General features: G+C 33.9%; 2 protein-coding genes and 1 pseudogene across 3 annotated transcripts; 2 read left to right on the top strand and 1 right to left on the bottom strand.

The window, feature by feature from the left end:
- Window positions 1-1,694: 1,694 nt before the first annotated feature.
- LOC132274044 (probable receptor-like protein kinase At1g11050) lies at window positions 1,695-4,612 on the bottom strand. 2 transcript variants are annotated; one of them, XM_059775193.1, is made up of 6 exons: window positions 3,332-4,610; window positions 3,079-3,239; window positions 2,791-3,001; window positions 2,464-2,701; window positions 2,240-2,390; window positions 1,695-2,112 (listed from the first exon to the last, which is right to left on the bottom strand). In XM_059775193.1, exons 1-6 carry the CDS (start codon window positions 4,272-4,274, stop codon window positions 1,798-1,800), a joined length of 2,019 nt encoding a protein of 672 aa, XP_059631176.1. In that variant the 5' UTR covers window positions 4,275-4,610; the 3' UTR covers window positions 1,695-1,797. The 2 variants fall into 2 exon arrangements, with proteins under 2 accessions (XP_059631176.1, XP_059631177.1); XM_059775194.1 differs by having other exon boundaries at window positions 1,929-2,112; window positions 2,235-2,390; window positions 3,332-4,612.
- A 3,173-nt stretch (window positions 4,613-7,785) lies between these two features.
- LOC132272660 (serine/threonine-protein kinase OXI1-like) lies at window positions 7,786-9,376 on the top strand (annotated as a pseudogene).
- Window positions 9,377-11,422: 2,046 nt separating this feature from the next.
- Window positions 11,423-12,805, top strand: LOC132272658 (uncharacterized). Its single transcript, XM_059773760.1, has one exon. It carries the CDS (start codon window positions 11,423-11,425, stop codon window positions 12,803-12,805), a length of 1,383 nt encoding a protein of 460 aa, XP_059629743.1.
- The last annotated feature ends 10,050 nt before the right edge of the window (window positions 12,806-22,855 follow it).

Here is a 22,855-nt window from a genome sequence, read left to right as displayed (position 1 = left end):
TGTTAATTTGAAAACTATTCTTCAGAAAACAGCAAGGTTATTTAAGGCTCAAGAGAGAGAGAGACCAATTTAAGTACAAGATTTTGTCTTGCAATCCGAAGGAAACAAACATAGAGAACTAGAGAGAGAAATAGTGGGTCTCTAAATTCAGCTCGTTGGAACTGTTGGATCTTCGATGAAGGGTCACCAACTAGGTAAAGCAATGAAGCTTACATGAACAGGATGATTGAACTGGTTTCGTTGAGGTGGGTCGAAGGTCACTACCACCTGTGGAACAAGCTGTACTCGGGTTCGCCGGATTTAATGGATGGACTGCATAACTTTGGAAAGAATAATAACTTATTTTATGTGAGAGGCAAAATGAGAAGGAAAAAGGGCAAAATTAAATTTTTGTATTTATTTTTTTTTTATTAAAAAGTGGTCAGAGTGACTTATTTGTACTTTTTTTTTTGAATATTATAAATTGAAATACAACTTTTCAAAAATAAGGAACTGATTGTGCACATAACCTGTATTAAGGGAGGTTTTTTGCACTTAACCCAGAGAGAGATATATAGAGGGGCAAGGTATAATTTTAAGTAAAAAAAATGAAGAGATAAAGAGAGTGCATTGTTAAAGAATCAAATTTTCTTCGGCAATTGTTTAATTATTCAAAAAATCATTTTGGATTTTACTTTTGAAAAAATATATTATTATTATTTTCATGAAAAAACTAGGAAAAATAATAATTTTAACTAAATAAAATTACATAAGTTCTATAACTTATGGTAACATATACAAAAAATTAATTGCCATACAATTTTCATTTAGCAAGTGACAATTAGAATATTAATATATGTGATATCATTGTTGCTGTTTGCGTTTTGCCATTTAGGTTTCACAACATTTTAGTTTCTCCTCCTTTTTAATTAATCCAAAACTTGTAAATGGTGATTAGTATATAATTTTAGATATTTTAATTGTAAAAACCGTAAAACGAAAATGTGTGACAAAAAAAAATAAAAAATAAAATAAAAACAAGTGAATGCATTTTTATCACAAATGATGGGACATCAATGTATTTTTCTCTTTTAAATTAATATACATGTGTATATGTAAATGAAATAATGATGAGTGTACTACAATCATAATAACAAAAATTTATGTTTTACAAAAGTTTTTATTTTTTGGAATGTATAATGTTTCACAATATTTAAGTTTTCAAAAGTATGACTAAAAAGGTCAAAGTAAAAATTTTATATCAATTTCAAAAGGATGCCAGCTAAAAATTTTGAGGCTAATATAAAAGTGTTTTGAAAAATGTTGGGGGAGCCAAGTGAAATTGTCAATAAATTTAGGACTCCAATTTAAAATTTATTTGTAAATTAACTATTTTTGGGGTATAATAAAGATTTTAAAAACTTTTGGGGGGCCATGGCCATCCCTAGCCCCCCTGGGCTCCGCCCTGCGAACATCGGTACCATCTCACATTACTTGGCGCTCTATCAAGCCCGTAAAAACTTCATTTGGAGAAGGGAAGGGGACAGATTCATTTTGTACAGAGCCCTTTCCTCTGAGCTCAGTTAAGAGAAAGAAACATACAGCCCTCGTTAGAGACTAATGCACTCACATATCTTAATTGACTAGGATGTTTTATATTATAAGTTCATTTATTTATTCTCCATCATTGAAAAACAAAAACAACACAACATAACTGATTCAAATATTGACTTCATTTTCTTCCTTTAATTTTCTTGACAACCAAACATCGCATTAGAAAAATGTCTCAATTGCTTATATAAATGACCACTTGCGCCTCTATCTTGCCTCCAACACAGACATAGAAACCCGATTTACTGAACAATCTTCTGACTTGTTCTCTGCAGGTAAATTTTGTGCATTTCGGGTTCTTCTTCCAGTATAAAATGCTGGTTGTTTTGGATCAGGTAAACACATAGTTTCATTTGTAAGCATAGCAATAAGATCTGACATGGTGGGTCTGTCCACGGCACATTCCTGTACACATATTAGACCAACATGAATACATCTTAGCATTTGAGTTTCAGGACAAGAGAAGTTCAACGACGGATCCATTAGCTCAACACCGATACCTTTCTTCCACAAATCCCATACCTGCAATAATGTTCAATTTTAATGTAATACATGACTTAAATCAATATATATATATATATATAAATGGGAAACTCATGCAGCCAAATTGAAATGTTAGATGAGAATCAGGTTTATTGTGATACTTTACGTGTTCTATAAGGCTTAAAGGGCCAGCCAAACGAGAAAAACTGGTATTCTTTTTGCCGCTCACAATCTCTAATAGTAGGACTCCAAAACTGTAGACATCAGACTTCACCGAGAAAATACCGTTCATGGCATATTCAGGAGACATATAACCACTGCATAGAGTAATGTGCATATTTAGAAAGCATATATTGTATAATACTATCAGAATCAAATACTTGTACTTACTATGTACCGACAACCCTATTTGTATTTGCTTCATTTTCATTTTGTCCAAAAATTCTAGCTAATCCGAAATCTGATATTTTTGGATTCATTTCATCATCAAGTAAAACGTTGCTAGCTTTTAAGTCTCTGTGTATCACTCTCATTCTGGAATACTTGTGAAGATAAAGAAGTCCTTGTGCGATACCCTCAATAATATTGAGGCGTTTTTTCCAGTCCAGTAGTTTACTCTTAGTAGGATCTGTTACAACGTAAAAGTAGAAAAATGCAATTAAGTGTTGGAGCTAATAATCAAATAAAATCAAAAAATAATATTGCAGGGTTACTAACCGAACAGAAAAAAATCCAAACTTTTATTTGGCATATATTCATAGATTAACATTTTTTCTTCTCCTTGGATGCAACAACCCAATAGCTTGACGAGATTCATATGTTGAAGTTCAGCAATTAGAGTGATCTCATTCTTGAACTCCACTATTCCTTGGCCTGAACTTCTGGAAAGTCTTTTTATCGCAATGTGGTGTCCATCTGATAGTACACCCTACACATTTTAATTACTTAATCATGTTATATATAAAACACTTGATTCAACTCAGTTTACGAGTAAAAAAGTTTTACCTTGTAGACTGGTCCAAACCCACCCTGACCAAGCTTGTTGACAGATGAAAAGTTATCTGTGGCAGCTGCTATTTGAAGAAAACTATATAACTGCAAATGCTGAGGTTTCGTCGTACTGAAGTTGAGCTTATCTGCACCATCATGGCATTTTTCCCTGTCCTCTACAAACAATTACATAAACTTGTAATCCCGATTAGTTATTCATATATGCAACTCATTTATGAGCATGGATTGAGAGAGTATATGACCTCACCTGTTTGCTGTTTCTGCTTTAGATTCCTCTTTCTTAGGTAGCATAAGAAACCGAAGAGAGTGGGTATGATTGCAATGAGAGACCCTATCCACCACCACCACCAGTCTTTCATACTTCCCGGTTGGTTTTTCGTAGTGAGCGAAAGACCCAAAATACAAGTCATTGTACCATTACTCTCAGGCCCAAATTCATTCACAATACCAGCAGCATATAGAATTGAGAAGTGAAAGCAATCGGTGGAATGAGATTTGTTACCATCAATTTCGATCAATTTGGACTGAACCTGCAATAGAGCAGTCACGCAGGCTTCACAGGAGGTGAGAACGGTGAGGTCCGTCCGGCAGGCGGTGTCGATCGGCGTGGAGGGTCCGAGCTTGGCGACCCAATCCTGAGTTGACTCGACTGCAGCACAGATGTTCGGTGTAATGACGAACTGAAGAGGGTCAAAGCAGAGGGAGGTGAGATTGGAGGGTAGGGATAGAGAGTCGAGCTTGGATTGGAAGTCAGAGAGGCAAGAAATGGAAGTGGGTAGGTTTGGGAGATGGAAGAGAGAGGTCTGTTTGAGGCGTTGAGAAAGGGCTATTCCGAAGAGGCCGAGTAGGGTATGGCAACAGTCAGTTTTTTTGGAATTAAGGCACGGAGAAGAGGACCATGGAATTCCAAGGACATATCCAAAGTCCATCGGACATGTGGTGGATATGTTGGTAGAGGTCGGAGGAGGAGGAGCTGAGGCGCCTGCTGGGGTGACTAATATAGAGAGAGAAAGTAGAGAGAGAAACACCAAATCAAGCTTCATGTCTCTCTCTCTTATATGTAAATTGTGTGACTTGTCGCATGAATCACAACAATTTGAAACGCAGTTGTTATTCCTTCTTTCTTCTCTCTTATTGTTGGTACTGTGTTGACCGCTATAACTCAATCTCAATATGCCATCACTATCCATTGTAACAACTCCGGAGGAATCAGGAACTGGATTTTCCCGATTGGCCACCCAAACTGGTTTTTCTGGACTTCCCACATACCATATTCCCAAGTAATGATTAGAACAAGATTCAGTATTAATGTAGTAGTGAAGAAACCAAAATTAAAGAATCACCGTTCAGAAGTTAGGTGATCCCGGCCCTGGAGGTGTTGGCCTTGACTCAACGTAACTTTTTGTGGTATCTTCGGAGATATCGCTAACGATATACAAAGGCAATGCACAAGTAGATGGATGAGCCTCTCCGGCATACCCATGATTTTCAAGCAGAAAGTCCATAGACTAGGTTGAAGTTGCTAGTTGCTTTAAATGTGTATAATAATGCTGGTCAGAAGAAAATGTGGCTCCAAATCTATCCACATCGGATCAACTATAATTCCAACGATTGAATGTTTCGATTCATATTCTAATCGACTCAGATTCAAATTTAAAATTAAATTCAAATTGTATATAAAAAAATGTGTAGTTATAAGTAGGGTGGTAATTCGTGTTCGTGTCGATGTAAGAAAATTATGCTAAATAGATAAATCTAAACCTAACACATTTAATAATCGTGTTAGGAATCCTCAACGCTAACCGAACCTATTTATTAAACAAGTAAACATATTAATCCGTTTAATGATCTGTTTATCAAAATGAGACATTTAATATTTAATCAAATACTAAATAATAGAAAAAAAATTATCATAATTAATCCAAATATTCAAAATAAAAAGAAAAATCATAAAATATAAATAAGGTTTATTTGAAATGACTTAACTACCTTTTGTAATTGGATTTAAACAAGTAACATATTATATAGGTCATATTCTCGATTATAACATATTGAGTTAAATGGGTCATAAACGGATTACACGGGTTGAACCCTTCAACCCTAACCCGACATGGTTAAGTAAACGTGTTGATCGTGTCGACCCTTTTATGACACAAACTCGTTTATACCAAACCCAAATCCTTTTAACTTGTGTCGTATTCGTATCGTGTTGTCGTGTTATAATTTGTTACCCCTATTTATAAGTCATTAAGCTTAAATGGAGTGGAGAGTTATTAATATAAAAGATCGTGCATAATATAAATATGCAACCAAATTATTATTATTAATATATATATAAGTTTAGTGGTAAAAAAGTATATAGTATAGTGTAGTGTAATATATTATATATTTATATAATTTTAATCGAATTAAATTACTTATAATTCATATTCGATTTATTAAGCTAACATGTTATCGGATTATTAAATTTTTTATTCAATCTATGTTTGAATAATTGGATTGAATACCGATCATAATTCAATCCATTGGCAGGTTAACGTAGCTCTCTAGTGTTAATAAAATTAAAAATAATAATTTTTGGTGGTTTTTATTGTTAAGGAAAAAAAAGATTTAAAGACAATATTATAAATTGATATAAAATATTATCACAAATTAGTGGCCAAGCGAAATTGTTTGTTTTTTTTAACTAAAAAAAAAAAAAAACACAGCACTATTGTGGGTTTTTTATAAATTTCTTTTTTATTAAAAATAAACTTTTATCAGCAATTCAAAGTAGTGCTACCTATTATGAAATTACATTCGTGTGTTTGTAATAAGCTGGAATTTAACTATAAAATAAGTATATGATGGGCAGATACTTTCTATTAACCGCTTATGAGTTCCAATTAATTTTGTTAAATTAAATTTAAAAATTACAATTAAAAGAGTTATATTATTATTATTATTATTTGTAAATAATTAGTTTGAACACTGCTACTCCGTACTACTCTGTGAGGAGCGAACGACACGGTCGCTTAACAAAGGCGAAAAGGTAGACGTGGAAAAGTCTTTAGCGTGTTGAATAGAGAGTGTTGGGAGTTGGGGGTTGGGAGTTGGGAGTATATTTCTTTACCTTTTTTTAATACGCTTTGTTTGGTTGATTAGCAGCATAATTACGGCTCTTCTTCAGCCTCGTATCTAGTGTTTTTATTTATGTGCACCCCTTCCAAGCAACTGCGTATCCGGGGTATCCAAAAAAAAAAAAAAAAAATTACTATATCTAATATTAACTCAGATAAATTTTTCTTTTTCTTTTTATTTTTAGTATTAACCTACTTAATTGACAATTTCTCCATCTCCTTTTGATTTTATGATTGATATAAAATTAAAAACACACCGTCTCTAATTATATATATATATATTATATAATCTCATCAAGCATTTACAAATTTAATTTTAGCGATTACAAACAGATCATGTGTATCCATTGTCAAACCATTCACCACGTTATAATTTCACTCACAATTCTTTTCATGAACCTTTTTATTTGAAGCGGGTACTAATATTTATATTTTTTCTTCAAGTAAGGTAACCAAATAATATTTATTTATACTCACTCAATGCAGATGTATTATGAATCTTTTTGGTCTACTTATATTGTATTTTCATTTGAATCAACTACTGAGGGGCTTAATCAAATGTTGCTAATTATTACTGTTAGATAATAATATTAGAGGGTTATGGTTATCATGTGATGATCTTGTGGTTGTTCTTGTCTCGGTCTTCAGGTGCTTCACGATTCTCAGTGACATTATTGTCTATAATTTGGTCTAACCTTGAAGGAGTTAAGCAACATTTTTTTTATTATTTTTTTGAACAGTCCCTAATCACTGCTCTATATTTACAAGAATATATATATATATACACACACACCAAAAGGCATGTAGTCCAATGACTTCAAGCTGGGATGTGGGGAAAAAGTGTATATTAAGTGTATTTATTGCCAATGTAAAATAAAAAATCCAAATTGAGATCTATTATGAATATTTTTGAATTTCTTATTTTGTGTTTCTATTTGCGACTCTTTCAAGTCCAACAAGTCTGTTCACAAGAGACTTTAATGTGAGAGTTACTGTTAATTCTTTTATTTTTATTTTTATTTTTTAAAAGAGAGTTACTACTTTTTATATGATAGTCACCGAACAAGGTTGTTTATACGAGAGTTATCTCCGTATCAAGAATTTTGTGGTCTAGTGATATTTTCTCTACTTTGTAAAATAAATTATAAATATTTGAATTTTAAAGAAAGTAAAGTGGGTGGGTAAGTGATATGAATTTCTTTTAAAATAATTTATACAAATCTCTCTTATAATTTGTCATAATTACTGGAACCTCTCTTGGGTTTGGAAATTTACTTGGATCTCCCTTGAGTTTAAAAATATCTTACACGGATCTCCCTTGTGTGTGACGAACCGTTAAATACACTAACGGACCCGTCAAAATTACTGAAATACCTTCTCATTAACATCCGAAATTACTAAACTACTTATGAGTTATTAATTAAGTATGACATCAGCTTGTCAGTTGTACACAGCATCTTCTCCATAAACACGTGTAGTAAACATATAGGTCACAGAATCCATCACCAACCTTCTTTCAAGTACTTACTTTCCCTCTCTAACACTTTCTCTCTCTAACTTACCCAAATCATCTCTCATATAAATTGCACCAATAATCGTCTTAGCTCGTCGTCGGTCAGTCACTTTCGCCGTGAACGGCAAACATGATCACCACCGCCGCCAAAATGACATCCCGTTGTTGGAGCTCCGCCACTTGAAAGTCATCTCCGTACTCAGTCGCGGAGTCAAAGGCGTGGTGTTCCTGGTCCAACCAGATCAACAACAGTCCAATACTGAATTTCTTGCTCTAAAGGCAATCTACAAAGCCTCGATTCAGAATATCAAGGTCGACATCAATGGAGATCTCAATGAGTATAGACGAATCTGCTTCGAACAAGAAGTCTTGAGAAGTTTTCGACATCCACTCCTTCCCAGACTTCGAGGAGTTAGTTCTCTCCATCGACGAGATCATCAGCTATGCCATCGATTACTATCCTGGACGCGATCTCAACTCTCTCAGAAAGAATCAAATCGAGAAAATGTTCTCTGACAATATTATCAGGTAAAATTTGTTGCCATGAATATATCAATCAAATGCTCTCCACATTTTGTTTAATTTTCATTCTCTAAATTTTCTCTCTCTTCAGGTTTTATGCTATGGAATTGGTACTGGCATTGGAGTATTTACACGGATTAGGGAATGTTTACAGAGATTTGAAGCCAAAAAACGTAGTGATTCAAGAGAACGGACATCTAATGCTCGTCGATTTCGATCTATCAACAAAACACCCACCAAAATCTCCCGAACCTAGCTCGTCGGCCAATTGTTAAATCAGTTGCGAAATTGGCGCCAATTAAGAAGAAGCGATTTCCGTCATTCCACAGCTGTTGCAACTCGAGCATTTTGCCGAAAGACTCGGCGCCTCCACTGGAGATCGGTGTCGACTCCGCGAGTTTCGAGTCGAACTCGGCTGCGAAGTTGAAATTGTTCGTCGGGACGGAGGACTACGTGGCACCGGAGATCATACTAGGGAAGGGCCACGACTTCGCCGTGAACTGTTGGTGCTTGGGCGTTATGCTGTACAAGATCTTGTACGGAATGACACCGTTCCGAGAGTTAAACAGGAAAGAGCCGTTCCACCGGATATTGAAGAAGTCGCCAGTTATATATATATATATATATATATATATATATATATATATATTATATAGACAAGGGTATTTTAGAAATTTTAGTAAAATTAGTAGATGAAGTCATCCATTTCCGTTGTTAATTGAAGTTGACTCTAACAGAAGGGAAGTTCGTGTGGGATATTTTCATACTTAGGAGATGTTCGAATAAATTTTCAAACCAGATGGGAAGTTCCTATAATTATGGCAAACCATAAGAACGTTTGTGTAAATTACCATTTCTTTTACACACACACGCTAGAGTTACCTCCTCATCCTCTTTTTTTTTTCCCAACAAAACACTGTCAACTAGTCTATACACATTCAGACTTTTTAATCATGACAAAATAACCAAATCCATGTGGTGGTGGTGGTGGTGGTGGCGGCAGGAGGACCACCAGCAGCCAAAGGCGGACACAGGGGTAGGCAAAGGTGGACTGTAGCCCACCCAAAAAATAAAAAAAAAATAAAAATTTACTATACTAATATATTAGCCCAGCCCAAAAAATAAATAAAAAAATTAATAGTATTAGCCCACCCCAAAAGGCAAAAACTCAATAAAGCCCAAGTCAACTCAGCCACCGTACTAAAATAAATCATTTCACGTTCGACTCCTTCAGATTTTAGGGCAAATCATTTTAGATTTTCAAGCTTTTCAGCCTCCCACCCAACAAATTGGAATTGCTTTCATCACTTCAGACTCTAAGTATAAAGCACAAGTGCACGATCAATTGATATTCAAGGTAAGTCATAATTCATTTTTTCAATTATTCAATATATATATATATATATATATATATATATATATATATATATTTTATTCCAAATTTTTTTTTAACAAAATTACTTAATATAGGGTTTGGTTGATATATTTTGATTTAGGTAAATTATTAAGTTTTGCAAACTTAATATAGGTCAACAAATTGAATTGAATCACACAATTTCTAATTGGATCTCCCTTTGCAGAAATTGCTGAAGGCCAACAAATTGGAATTGTTTTCATCACTTTAGACTCTAGGTATAAAGCACAAGTGCACAACAAATTGGATCAATTGATATTCAAGGTAAGTCATTTCTTCAATTATTCAATATATATATATATATATATATATATATATATATATATATAATTTTTATTCCAGATTTTTTCTTAACAAAATTACTGAATATAGGGTTTGGTTAATTGGTTGATATATTTTGATTTGGATAAATTACTTAAAAATTTAAAATTACTTATTTTGCAAACTAAAAAGTTTAAAATAGAATTAAACAATAGCGCTTATGTTAATTTGGAAAAAGCAGACAAGCAGTGATAGAATGTTAAAAAGTAGAAACTATACAAACAGTGATAGAATGTTAAAAAGTTGAAACTACAGTCTACAGCAGTCTTAGCATGGTATTGGTTGATATATTTTGATTTAGGTATTTTTTATCTAACTCATTCTTTAATTTTATTAGGTTAAATAATAATGGCTCAACATCAACCTCCAAATAGGAAAGTGAAAAGTATGTCTATTCTCTCATTCTATCAAAAGAGAGACCAAATGAGTGACGATGGTCAATCGAAAAAGGATATACCTAGTGGTAGTGCATCTAACGTTGACGATGATCAATCGAAAAATTATATACCTAGTGATCTTGATTTGTAACCTCCTACCCTACCTCAAGTTGTTAAACCCAATCAACTTCACTCCACTTCTATTGAAAGAGATCATGGGTTATATATTCAATTACATGAATACCTAGTAAATCAATTGGATGAGCTTAGACGAGCTTATATCAATTTGGGGCCTTATCAACCTAAACTTTCCCATGATCCTAACTCTTCAGATGGAAAGCAGAATCGACAATTTAAGTATGAATGGTTCAAGCAATTTCCTTAGTTAAAGTATTCTCCTTCAAAAGATAAAGTATATTGTTTTCCATGCTTTCTCTCTGAAAATATGGTGGCGAGTCGTTCTTCACTTGTAGTTGGTGGATTTAGCGGTTGGAAGAGAGTTAATGATGAAAAAAATTATGTATTCTTGAAACATATGGGACTTCAATCCTCACCACATACAAAATGTGCCATGCTTTATGGGAATTTCAAGAAATCGGCACAACATATTTGATAAATTGTTGAATGCCGAGGTTTTGAAGAATCGAATGCTGCTTAAAACAACTATTGAAATCATTCACTTGCTAGCATTGTAAGGAATTGGTTCTAGAGGCCATGATGAAAGTTCAAGTTCATTAAATCGAGGGAATTTTATTGAAGTGTTAAAGTGCAAAGCGGAAGGAAATGATGAACTTCCAAGTGTTATCTTAGACAATACTCCACAAAATGCCCAATACATTGCTCCATCAATTCAAAAAGAGATTCTTTATATTCTTGCAAACAGAGTGAGAAAAATGATTTGTGATGAAATTGCAGGAGGCAAACATTATATTCTTGTTGATGAAGCACAAGATAAATCTAATACAAAGCAACTGACTCTTGTTTTAAGATATGTCAAGGATGATGGCTTGTTAATGGAACGTTTTTTTTGCCATTGTGGGAGTTGAAAACACATCAGCAGTTACGCTTAAGGATGCAATATCTGTTATTTGGTCAGTTTAATCTTTCAATTCAAAATTTGAGAGGTCAAGGGTACGATGGTGCTAGTAATATACGCGGCGAATGGAATGGACTACAATCATTATTTCTTAAAGATTGCCCATTTGCTTATTATGCCCATTGCTTTGCTCATCGATTACAACTAGCATTAGTTGCAGCAGCAAAAGATGAGATGAATATTTGGCAATTTTTCTCTCACCTAACTTGTATTGTCAATCTTGTTGCTTCCACTCCTAAGCGTCTTGTTGAATTAAAATCTTTTCAAATGGATGAGATTGCACGTATGTTGAGCACAGGTGAACGTAAATCTGGTAAAGGGGTTAATCAGATTGGCACCTTGCATCGAGCTGGAGTTCCTCGTTGGAGCTCACATTACGATTTTGTGAAGGATTTGATTGATATATATACTACATCCTGCAGAGTTGTTGAAAGTCTTAGAAAGGGTGGACGAAGTCAACAGATACGTGGGCAAGCTTCAGGTATTTACAAGGTAATGAGAAACTTTGAATTCATATTTATTTTACACCTAATGAATAACATTATGGGATTCACTGACACACTTTGCCAGGCCTTGCAATGCAAATCTCAAGACATTCTAAATGTTTTGAAATTAGTCTCATCAACTAAAAATCTCCTTAAAAAATTCAGAGAAGATAATTGGGATATTTTCCTTGCCAATGTGGTGTCATTTTGCAATCGACATAACATTGATATACCTGATTTGAGTTCTCGTTATGTTAAGGGTACGGGTCTTCATGGCCAGCAACAAGATCATATTACAGTTGAGCACCATTATAACTTTGACATTTTCAACTCTGCAATAGATTTACAGTTAATGGAGTTAGAACATAGATTTAACAATGAAGTAGTGGAACTTCTTACTCTTAGCTCGGCTTTGGATCCTAGTCATTCTTTTAAATCTTTTAACGTGGAAGAGATATGCAATCTTGCTAAGAAATTCTATCCTTGGGAATTCACTGGTCAAGATGTTAAAACATTGAAGTTTCAGTTGATCCATTATCAACTTGATATATCTAGTGATCCTGAGTTTCAGAATATTTCTTCTCTTACTGATTTAAGTCGAGAACTAGTTGTAAGCAAGAAGTTTGACTACTACCCTTTGGTTGACAGATTGATTCGTCTTGTGTTGACTCTTCCTATTTCTATAGCAACTACGGAGAGAGTATTTTCAGGCATGAAACGTGTTAAAACAGCGATGCGTAGCAAGATTGGAGATGAATTTTTTGTTGACTACATGACCATCAATCTTGAACGAAAGCTTGTTTGGAAAATTGATTTAGAGTTTATTATTGACAAATTCGATTCTTTAAAGACTCGTCGAGCACAACTTAGATAAATATTTTGTAATCTTTGAATTTAAATATTTATCTATATTATGTTATAATTATTATTTATTTATTATTATTATTATTTTTGCTTAAGAAATTTTGTTATTAAATTTATGTTTAATATTAACCCACCCCAACAAGAAATTCTGGATCTGCCTTTGCCAACAGCGACGGCGTTTGCAACAACAGTGAGAGAATTGAGGCATCTATTGGTTCTAGGGATTAAAGAATAATGGGGGCTTTCTTAAATTTGGTCCAAGTTGATTAAAGGAGACAAAGTGAGCACTGGTTCACCTTATAGCCTTTTGGTTTGGGGTTTAAACCTTAAACCATATGCTAAGGTTGGAAACTAGTACACAGAAGGAAAAAATTACATTACACCCACCAGGTTTACTTTGAGGTATTTCAAAATACTTAATTTTTGCCAAAATTGTTCTTTTTATTTATTTGTTATTATTTTTTTTTGTCATATAGATTTTTGTTTTGAATTTCTAATTGTTGTCCAAAAAATATGTGGTATAACTATACCATAAACTATAGTATTATTTATTTAAATATTAACTAAAAATATAATGTGTATATATATATATATATATAATTATTTTTATAAAATAATAATCTATATATATATATAATTTTTTATAATATATAGTTTAATATAATAAAATAAAAATTATAAAATAAAGGAACCTGATTTAAAGTCGAGGCTAGAATTTAATTCTATGTCCTTAAGACAGATTCGTCCTGCTATGGTGCTAACGGACTCAGTGGTGTTTATCTCTTAGGATATAACGACTTGTCTTCCTTCGGTAGTAGCACTGCAAACCAAAGGAATAGGCGAACTGGCTCAGTGTAGCATTCTCTGACTCGAACCCAAAGACTAGGGCTCGAACCCACAGACTAAAGAGAGAAGGAAGAAAAAGAAAATTCAGAAGAAGAGAAGAATTTTTTGAATTTTGGTGTGATTTGGAATGAACCCAAGGAGGAGTATTTATAGACTATGAGGTCCCTCTTAAGGAGGGTGCAACCATGGGTCACAATGGTTTAGACCAGGTGCACCCTATGGAAAAAACTGAAAAACAGTTTTTTGGTTTTTTTAATTTAAATTCAAAATACCAAAAAACTGGTTTTTAGCCCACTTAATAAACCCATTTGAAGCCCAGCCAAATTAAACCGCAAGCCCAATTCGTCCATCTTTAATAAGCCTAATCAGTTTAAAAATTTAATACAGGCCTATTTTTGTTTAATAAAAAATTAAATAGAATTCACACCCAAGCCCCGCCCTGCCCCGCCTGAGTCAAGCGGCGCGCGCGTGGTAGTTGGTTCGAACCTAAGCTTGCCTAGGTCCTCCCCTTATTAAAAACTTGGGTGCCCTTGGGCTCAAACCCAAATCCCATACTTAGCTTATTTATACTTCAAATGGTTTTAATATTTTTCCGATGTGGAACAAGTATCTCACATATTGCAAACCCATTTAGCCTTATCAAACACGTTACTTTGGAGCTAATTTATCATTCACCCAGAAACGGATTTTAGAAAGTAAATATACCACGTTCATCTCTTTGCGAAAAGGAACGCACTCATCTATAGATTCGCAAACAATTCTTAGCGGAATCTGTTCCAAATCTCATCTAAAGTTTTTGTTTTTTATGCCCCCATTCCCAACAATCCCCCACATGAATGGAAATTTGCGTAAATTGCAAATAAAGAAGATACAGACACTAGAGAGAGTACTATTGGAAAGTAACTGTATCGGGATAGGTAACTTTTGGCTTTGAACCTTCCTTAGTGTATTATTATTAGATTTACTGGCTAGCCAGTGAACATGATGTATTAAACTGTTCAGTCGTTGATGTAAACCAAGATAATAGCAAACACATAGTTCCTTCCCGCACAAAGTCGGTTCTCATGGTTGTGTTCATAAGGCCCTGAACAACTCTTAGTAATTCATGAGTGCTCTAGAAATTTAGCCTTAGAAGTTCTCATAGAAGCGGCCCCACTTTACACTCATATAGGTGACTTCTTATTAAGAGTATTGTACTATAACCCACTTGAATTTTCAAGATATAAGAGTCATTAAAAGCATAGCTTATCTTACTCAACGTTTTTGGTTGCACTGTATCATTAGAGTAATGGGTAGAAGATTAAATCTTCCCAGTACTTCTGGTGAGCCATTTAGAATTTCTGTTGTCCCTTTGAACCAAGATCTTGGAATCTCCAGTCCACTAGATTGGGTTTCCTTAAAATGACTCGTTAACTTTTGACTTTAACCCCATTCCTCTCGATGAACTATACACTTGCTCTCTTATCAAACCTTTTGTAAACGGATTCGTTAAATTATTTTTTGATCTGATATAATCTATTGAGATTATCCCACTTGAGAGCAATTGTTTAACAGTATTGTGTTTTCGACGTATATGTCGAGACTTACCGTTGTGTATATTACTTTGTGCCCTTCCAATTGCTGATTGACTATTGCAATGTATACATATAGCGGGCACAGGTTTAAACCAATTTGGAATATCTTCTAAGAAATTACAAAGCCACTCAGCTTTTTCACCAGCTTTATCCAAACCAATAAATTCAGATTCCATAGTGGATCTGGCAATACAAGTCTGTTTTGAAGATTTCTAAGATATGGTACCTCCTCCAATAGTAAAGACATAGCCACTTATGGATTTAAAATCCTTCGTATCTGATATTCAATTAGCATCACTGTATCCTTCAAGTACTGTTGGATATCTAGAATAATGTAATCCATAACTTATGGTATATCTTAAATACCTTAAACCTTGATTATTAAAGTCCAATGGTTCTTTTCTGGATTACTTGTATAGCTACTCAATTTATTAACCGAGTATGCTATGTCTGGTCGTGTGCAATTCATCAAATATATTAAGCTTCTTATAATGCGAGAATACTCAAGTTGTGATATGCTACAACATTTATCACACTCATTAATTCTAAAACCATTTTGAGTGTTTTTCACATAAACACATTTATCACACTCATTTGTTCTAAAACCATTTGACAACATCACTTTGTCAAATTTTTCATGCCATTGTTTAAGTGCTTGTTTTAATCCATATAAGGATTTTACAAGTTTGCACACTTTCTTTTATTTTCCGGGAACTATAAAACCTTCAGGTTGTTCCATATAGATTTCCTCCTCTAATTCACCATTCAAAAATGCAGTCTTAACATCCATTTGATGTATTTCTAAATTTTGCAATGCTGCAATAGCAAGTAACAATCTAATGGATGCTATTCTTGTGACCGGCAAATATGTGTCAAAATAATCCAAGCCTTTATTTTGCCTGTATCCTTTAGCAACAAGCCCGGCTTTTTATTTATTAATTGAACCATCAAGCTTTATCTTCCTCTTGAAAATCCACTTATACCCTAAAGTTTTAGTACTAAGAGGAAGATCCACCAGCTCCCAAGTATGATTTTGCATGATGGATTCAATTTCACTATTTATGGCTTCTTTCCATAAAGCTTCAGGAAAAGACATAACTTCCTTATAACTTTGTGGCTCATTCTCCATATATATGTCAGAAAATCAGGATCAAATGACTTAGACGTTCTAACTCTTTTACTACGTCTAGGTTATTCCTTATTTTCATCATCTATAGACTTTTGGTCTATATTTTCTTGTATATTGTTATTAGCAATATCATGATTTCTTTTAAGAGGATTTTTACAAGGAAATATATCCTCAAAGAAACAAGCATTCCTTGACTCAATAATTATATTGATATGGATGTTAGGAATGTCTAATTTATGCACAAGGAAACGATATGTACTACTATTCTGTGCATAGCCTATGAAAATACCATCAAAGGTTTTTGGTCCTATCTTAACCTTCTTAAGAGTAGGAACCGCAAGCTTAGCTAAACACCCCCACACTTTTAAGAATTTATAGGAAGGTTTTTGACATTTCCATAATTCATAAGGTGTCACATTTGTTTTCTTTTGAGGTATTTTGTTGAGAACATAATTAGCAGAAAACAAAGCTTCCCCCCACAAATTCTGGGTTAAACCAGAACTTATTAACATAGCATTCATCATTTTTTTTAAGGTACGATTTTTGCGTTTAGCAACACCGTTCTGCTGAGGTGAATAAGAAGCGGTAGTTTGGTAAATAATACCATGTTCTGAGCAAATGTCAGCGAATGGTACTTCGTATTCACCACCTCTATCACTTCTAAATACCTTTATCTTTTTGCCAAGTTGATTCTCAACTTCATTCTTGTAATGTTTAAACATTTCCAAGGCTTCGTCTTTGCTTCTTAACAAGTATAAATAACAGTATCTTGTGCAATTATCAATAAAAGTAATGAAATACTTTTTCCCACCTCTTGTTGGAACAGATTTAAAGTCACAGATATCACTGTGAATTAATACTAGAGGTTCAGTATTTTCCTCTATAGAGTGAAATGAGGTTCTAGTCAGTTTTGCTTTTACACATGTTTGACATTTTTTTTTTATTTATTTAAATCAATCCTAAATTTAGGTATAGAATCCATGTTAATTAATTTACGAATCGTATCATAATATGTCCTAACCTACCATGCCACACATCAGATAACTCAATCATATTCATTACCTTATTGACCTAGTAGGAATAGAGGGAGGGGGTGGTCAATAACATAGGATTCTCCTTCTACGTAGTCCTAGTAGTGAATTCAAGGCTTTCAAAATCCATCTGATTCTAGTCAACCCCCCTGAGTCCCCTGTTCGTCGGCTTAATAGCTTTGGGCACAACAGTCATTTCATTGAACTTGAATAGTCCATTACTTAGATACCCTTTGCCTACATACACCTCATTCTTAGTCAGCACAAACTTGGGAGTGATCCAGAGACCAAGTTCTTCCTGATGTCTGGTACATGAAGCACATTATTCAGAGTGAGCTCTTTCCTCGAGGTCATTAATAGCTTTATTCTTTCCTTATCCTTCAACCTTTGCAATAGAAGAGTTCCCATGTAGAGTTGTTCATAATTATCTATAGCTTCATAGGTAATGAACATCCTCTTGTCTGAGCAAACATGACGGGTAGCTCCTGTGTCCACCCACCATTCTCTATTGTTGCTCATAAGGTTGATTTTAGAAACCACATCTGAAAGATTTAGCTGACACATCAGCTATCAACTTATCTTCCTTGGCAATGTGTACTTCAGTGGTCTTTTTCTTGGAGTTAAAACCGTTAGGTTATACTTTGCGGCTACGACAGTCTTTAGCTCGGTGTCCTAACTTGCCGCATATGAAGCACTTCCCAGTGAACCTCTTGTAGTTTCCTTGGCTAGGATCTTCTCCAGAGTGCTTCCTCTTCTTATTTTTCTGTCCAACTTCCACTACATTTGCCTTTGACACCATTGAATAATTCCTAGCTTTCTTTTCAAATGCGCGGTTATCTTCTTCAATTCTGAGCCTGACAATTAGGTCTTCGAGTCCCATTTCCTTGCGTTTATGCTTCAAGTAGTTTTTGAAATCTTTCCAAGTAGGTGGCAGCTTTTCAATGATTGAAGCTACTTGAATAGATTCACTCAAATCCATCTTCTCAGCATGTATCTCATGTAGGATTAATTGGAGCTCCTGCACTTAGCTCACGACTGTCTTAAAGTCTATCATTTTGAAGTCCAGAAATTGTCCGACCACAAACTTCTTCAAGCTAGCATCCTCTGTTTTATACTTCTTGACTAGTGACTCCCAGAGCTCTTTAGCAAAATTTATTGGACTGTACACATTATATAAAATGTTGGCAATCTATTGAGGATCTAGTTCTTGCGTAGGAAGTCTCCATGCTTCCATGCATCAACAACTCCTAACTTGGTAATGTTCTCACCCTCATCTAGCACTGGGGCAGTCTCAGTTAGGTACTTGCTTATATTCAGAGTTGTAAGGTAGAACATCATTTTCTGTTGCCACCTTTTAAACTTTGCCCCATTAAATTTTTCAGGCTCTCCCCATGACTGACGGGAACATTAGGCATAATAGTACTTGTACTTGCCATTCGTCTGTTATATATGATATATACAAATCACAGTCAAATTTTCAAAAATAAAATAACAATAATATTTAAATAATTAAACTATAGCATAAGTTCAATTCTGTCTTTAGATTGTTGTCCAAAAAATATATGGTATAACTATACCATAAACTATAGTATTATTTATTCAAATATTATCTGAAAATATAATGTATATATATATAATTAATTTTATAAAAATAATAATCTATATATATAATTTTTTATAATATATAGTTTAATATAATAAAATAAAAACTATAAAATAAATGAACATAATTTAAAGTCGAGGCTATAATTTGATTCTATATCTTTAAGACAGATTTGCTCCGCTATGGTGCCAACGGATTCAGTGGCGTCTATCTCCCATAATACAACGACTTGTCTTCTTTCAGTAGTAGCACTGCAAACCAAAGGAATAGACGAACCGGCTCGGTGTAATACTACTTGACTCGAACTCGAACTCGGACTCGGACTCGAACCCACAGACTAGAGAGAGAATGAAGAAGAAGAAAATTCAGAAAAGAAGAATTCTCTGAATTTTGGTGTGATTTGGAATGAACCCAAGGAGGGGTATTTATAGGCTATAAGGTGCCTGTTAAAGAGGGTGCAACCATGGGTCACAATGGTTCAAAACCAGGTGCACCCTATAGAAAAAACTGAAAACCAAGATTAAAAATTTAATACAGGCCCATTTATGTTTAATAAAAACTTAAATAATCTTCACACCCAAGCCCCGCCTGGGTCTGGCGGCGTGCGTGGTAGTTGGTTCGAGCCAAAGCTTACCTAAGTCCTCCCCCTCTTAAAAACTTGGGTGCCTTTGGGCCCAAATCCAAATCTCATATTTGGCTTATTTATACTTCAAATGGTTTTAATATTTTTCCGATATGGGACAAGCATTTCTCACTTATTGCAAACCCATTTAGGCTTATCAAACACCTTACTTTGGAGCTAATTTCTCATTCACCCGGAAACGGATTTAAGAAAGTAAATATACCACGTTCATCTCATTGCGAAGAGGAACGCACTCGTCTATAAATCCACAAACAATTTTTAGCGAAATCTATTCCAAATTTTATCCAAAGTTTATATTTTTTATGCCCCGTTTCCAACACTAATTTAATGGACAAATCTGAGTACAAAGCTTATAATAAAATAGCATTTTGTCAAGAACTTTCATTTGCCTTCTTGACGGAACTGAATTCAATTAGATGTTTTACGAAGCTCATATTGAAGTACTATTACGTCAAAACTTTCAATTGTCTCGTTGATGGAAATTCAATTAAACACTGAGAATCCAAAGACTAAAAATACAAATATACGGAGTAACATGTGCAAATGACAGGGTGATCTACGTTTTAAAAAATTCTCTCTTATGTTAATCCTTTAGTAAACGTGGAACTATATTGCTCTCCCAAAATTTTTAAAAATTTATAAACACGGATCTGTAACAAGTTTCAAAAGAATCAAAATACTTAACATGTGACGTCTCTAAAATTTTAAAAATATTAGTTTAAATCTTTCTGCTGCTTCTTTTTGGGATAGCAAGCTCAAATCATTATAAAATTAAGGGTGAACTGCATTGAACTCCCCTTTTCTATTTGCATTTTGCACTTAACTTCCCTTTTCTATTTTTTGGCCAAAAAACCCCCCTCAACTATCTAAGGGAGGTGATTTAACTTACGGAAGTTAACATAAAATTTATGGCTATAGATAAGAAATTTCCAGGTATGTCATCTGTTTTCTCTTTCCTCAACATGATTCTACAATGACACCACATTTTAGGGTTTGCAAATCTGTACAACAATGACCTTGTCACCTTGTTGCATACAGTCAAAAAATACAAGGACATTGACACAAGTGTTGGTGCTTGATACCAACAAAGATGCTGTATAAGGTACCATCAAAACAAAATCACTTACAATGCAAGTGTTAGTTAACGAGAAGGATAGATTTCAGATATCAACATTAGACAAAAATGTCGACTAAATGAGCACGACAAGGAAACCTCCGGAGGCAGTAAAAATCATAACATTGTGGCACCAAATGCAGCAGCTGACAAGTGTTAACCGTTCACATATTTCACAATGGTAATAGATACTAAACAGAAGCACCATCATTTCATATGCCTCCCCTCCTCTATCTCATATGTCCTTCCATTCTATTCTACCTTCTCATTCTTTCCTTACCAATATCATAATTCAAAGAAACCATTATGTCAATGATTTACCATTACAAGGTGTGTCAAACATTATTGAATCATTCTTGGACTTATATCCAACAACAAATAGGACTCAAATAACTAAACAAAAATTACAACTGCATAAAGTTTTAAACACTGAATTTGCCAAAACTCATGACACAAAGTCCTAACAGATGAACTAGAAATGAAGCCCCCTTAGAAGACGACATTACACTGGTAGAAAACCAAATAAGAGAAGCCACCAACGTGGTTCAGCCATGTGCACCACCAATGAAGTCTTAGAGAAAATACAAGTCTTGCATGTAGATGCTAATAAATACAAAAAAAGTTTTCACAAGTTGTTGGACGATAGTAGTGTTTTATTGTATCTCTCAACAATTACGAGCAAAAGAAACATAAAGGAAAACTAAGAATGAACATCAAAACCAAATACTAGTGTTTTATTGTCTCTCTCAACATTCATGTGCTTATGAGAAAATGACGATATATTGGACAATCACATTTTCTCTTAGGCTTTGTTTGGTTAGGTGAAAACAGCTAGAAAATAAAGGAAAGAGAATTTTTAAATTTTTTTAGAGTTTAGATAGATAGAAAGAGAAAACTAATGGAAAATTTAATTTCCTTTATTGAGTATTTTCCCTCAGAAATTTTTCGGCATAAAATATACAAAAATTTATTTTCACGTGAAAAAAGCGCTTATTTATTTGCAGTTCCTATTTTACCCAGTAATTTAATCGTACAAAGTTCTCTCCAAAACAACTTCTATTCTGAGGTAAGTTCGCAAGGCAAATTATACAAACATTAGTATTGCCTCTTCATCTCTAATTTTTTATTTATTTTTAATTTGTGTATCTTAAACTAATAATTAGTTTTACCTAAGGAAATATTATGAAGCCTTACTTTAAATATAGATAATAAAAATGAATATAAACAATTATATATTTAAATTTAATAATCCATCATTTTACTTCATAAGGATAGTTTTGGTATGCATAATCACTTTCTCTTCACTTTCATGCTATCCAAACTAGCAAACTAATATTTTTCTACAATTTTCTTGAATAAATTGTCATGCGTAAATGCATGCTAGAAAATATCTTTTCTTTTCTTTCACTTTCACTTTCTATTTGTTTTCTTTTCTAGGTTATTTCCATCTAACTAAACAGAGCTTTAAGGAAAAGTTGAAGTCATGAATTTTCTCAGAAGCAACACCAGCTTGGGTGAGAATTTCGGTGTTATACTTAGCTTGTAAGAAATACAATTTTGTTGAAAAATGTATCAACATGCGGATAAGGATACAAATTACTGCAAATCAACAAAGCGTGCACCTAGAAAAGGGTACTCAAACCTATTAAATCTCATTCTAATAAAGAAAATTCACTCAGTTTTCAAGACCATGAAGCAACATGATCTACATAAAGCAGTAGAGCATCGAAAGGCCAAGAATTTCCCCTAATATCAAAAAAATTGTTATATAATTATACTGAATCTCTCATATTGTACTATTAACTATCCAATATTGGTCACCTTATTTATCTCACTGCTGTTCAATTTTCAGATTTTTATGGAGATATCAGAAAGTGACAAGACTTGTCCTGTAACTAGTCTGATGGTGTAAACTTTCACTCAATGTTTTTGTTTCGTTGGTATAAATGCTGTAAATTTTCAGCAATGCATGGCAAGTAGCTGAACTGAAAATAAATTATTAGGTAGGCATCAACTATCGTGATAAAAAAGAGGATTAGCTGCTTGACCAAGAGTGCATTTAAAACAGAAAATCAAACTCTTGACACACACATAGAAACCCCTTTATAGTCCTTGATGCA

This window comes from Cornus florida, unplaced genomic scaffold, assembly GCF_030987335.1.
Source record: "Cornus florida cultivar Cherokee Brave unplaced genomic scaffold, ASM3098733v1 CherokeeBrave_3.0.0_Hap2_Chr09, whole genome shotgun sequence".
NCBI lineage: Eukaryota > Viridiplantae > Streptophyta > Magnoliopsida > Cornales > Cornaceae > Cornus > Cornus florida.
This window is presented reverse-complemented; position numbering and strand designations above follow the sequence as displayed.

Excerpts from the sequence above, each read along its gene's own strand:
- LOC132272658 (XM_059773760.1), top strand. The coding sequence starts at position 11,423 with ATGCAATATCTGTTATTTGGTCAGTTTAATCTTTCAATTCAAAATTTG.
- LOC132274044 (XM_059775193.1), bottom strand. The coding sequence starts at position 4,274 with ATGGATAGTGATGGCATATTGAGATTGAGTTATAGCGGTCAACACAGT. Across the intron at positions 2,391-2,463 it reads AATAGGGTTGTCGGTACATA|TGGTTATATGTCTCCTGAAT; the intron begins GTAAGTACAAGT and ends TACTCTATGCAG. Across the intron at positions 2,113-2,239 it reads CTTTAAGCCTTATAGAACAC|GTATGGGATTTGTGGAAGAA; the intron begins GTAAAGTATCAC and ends ACATTATTGCAG.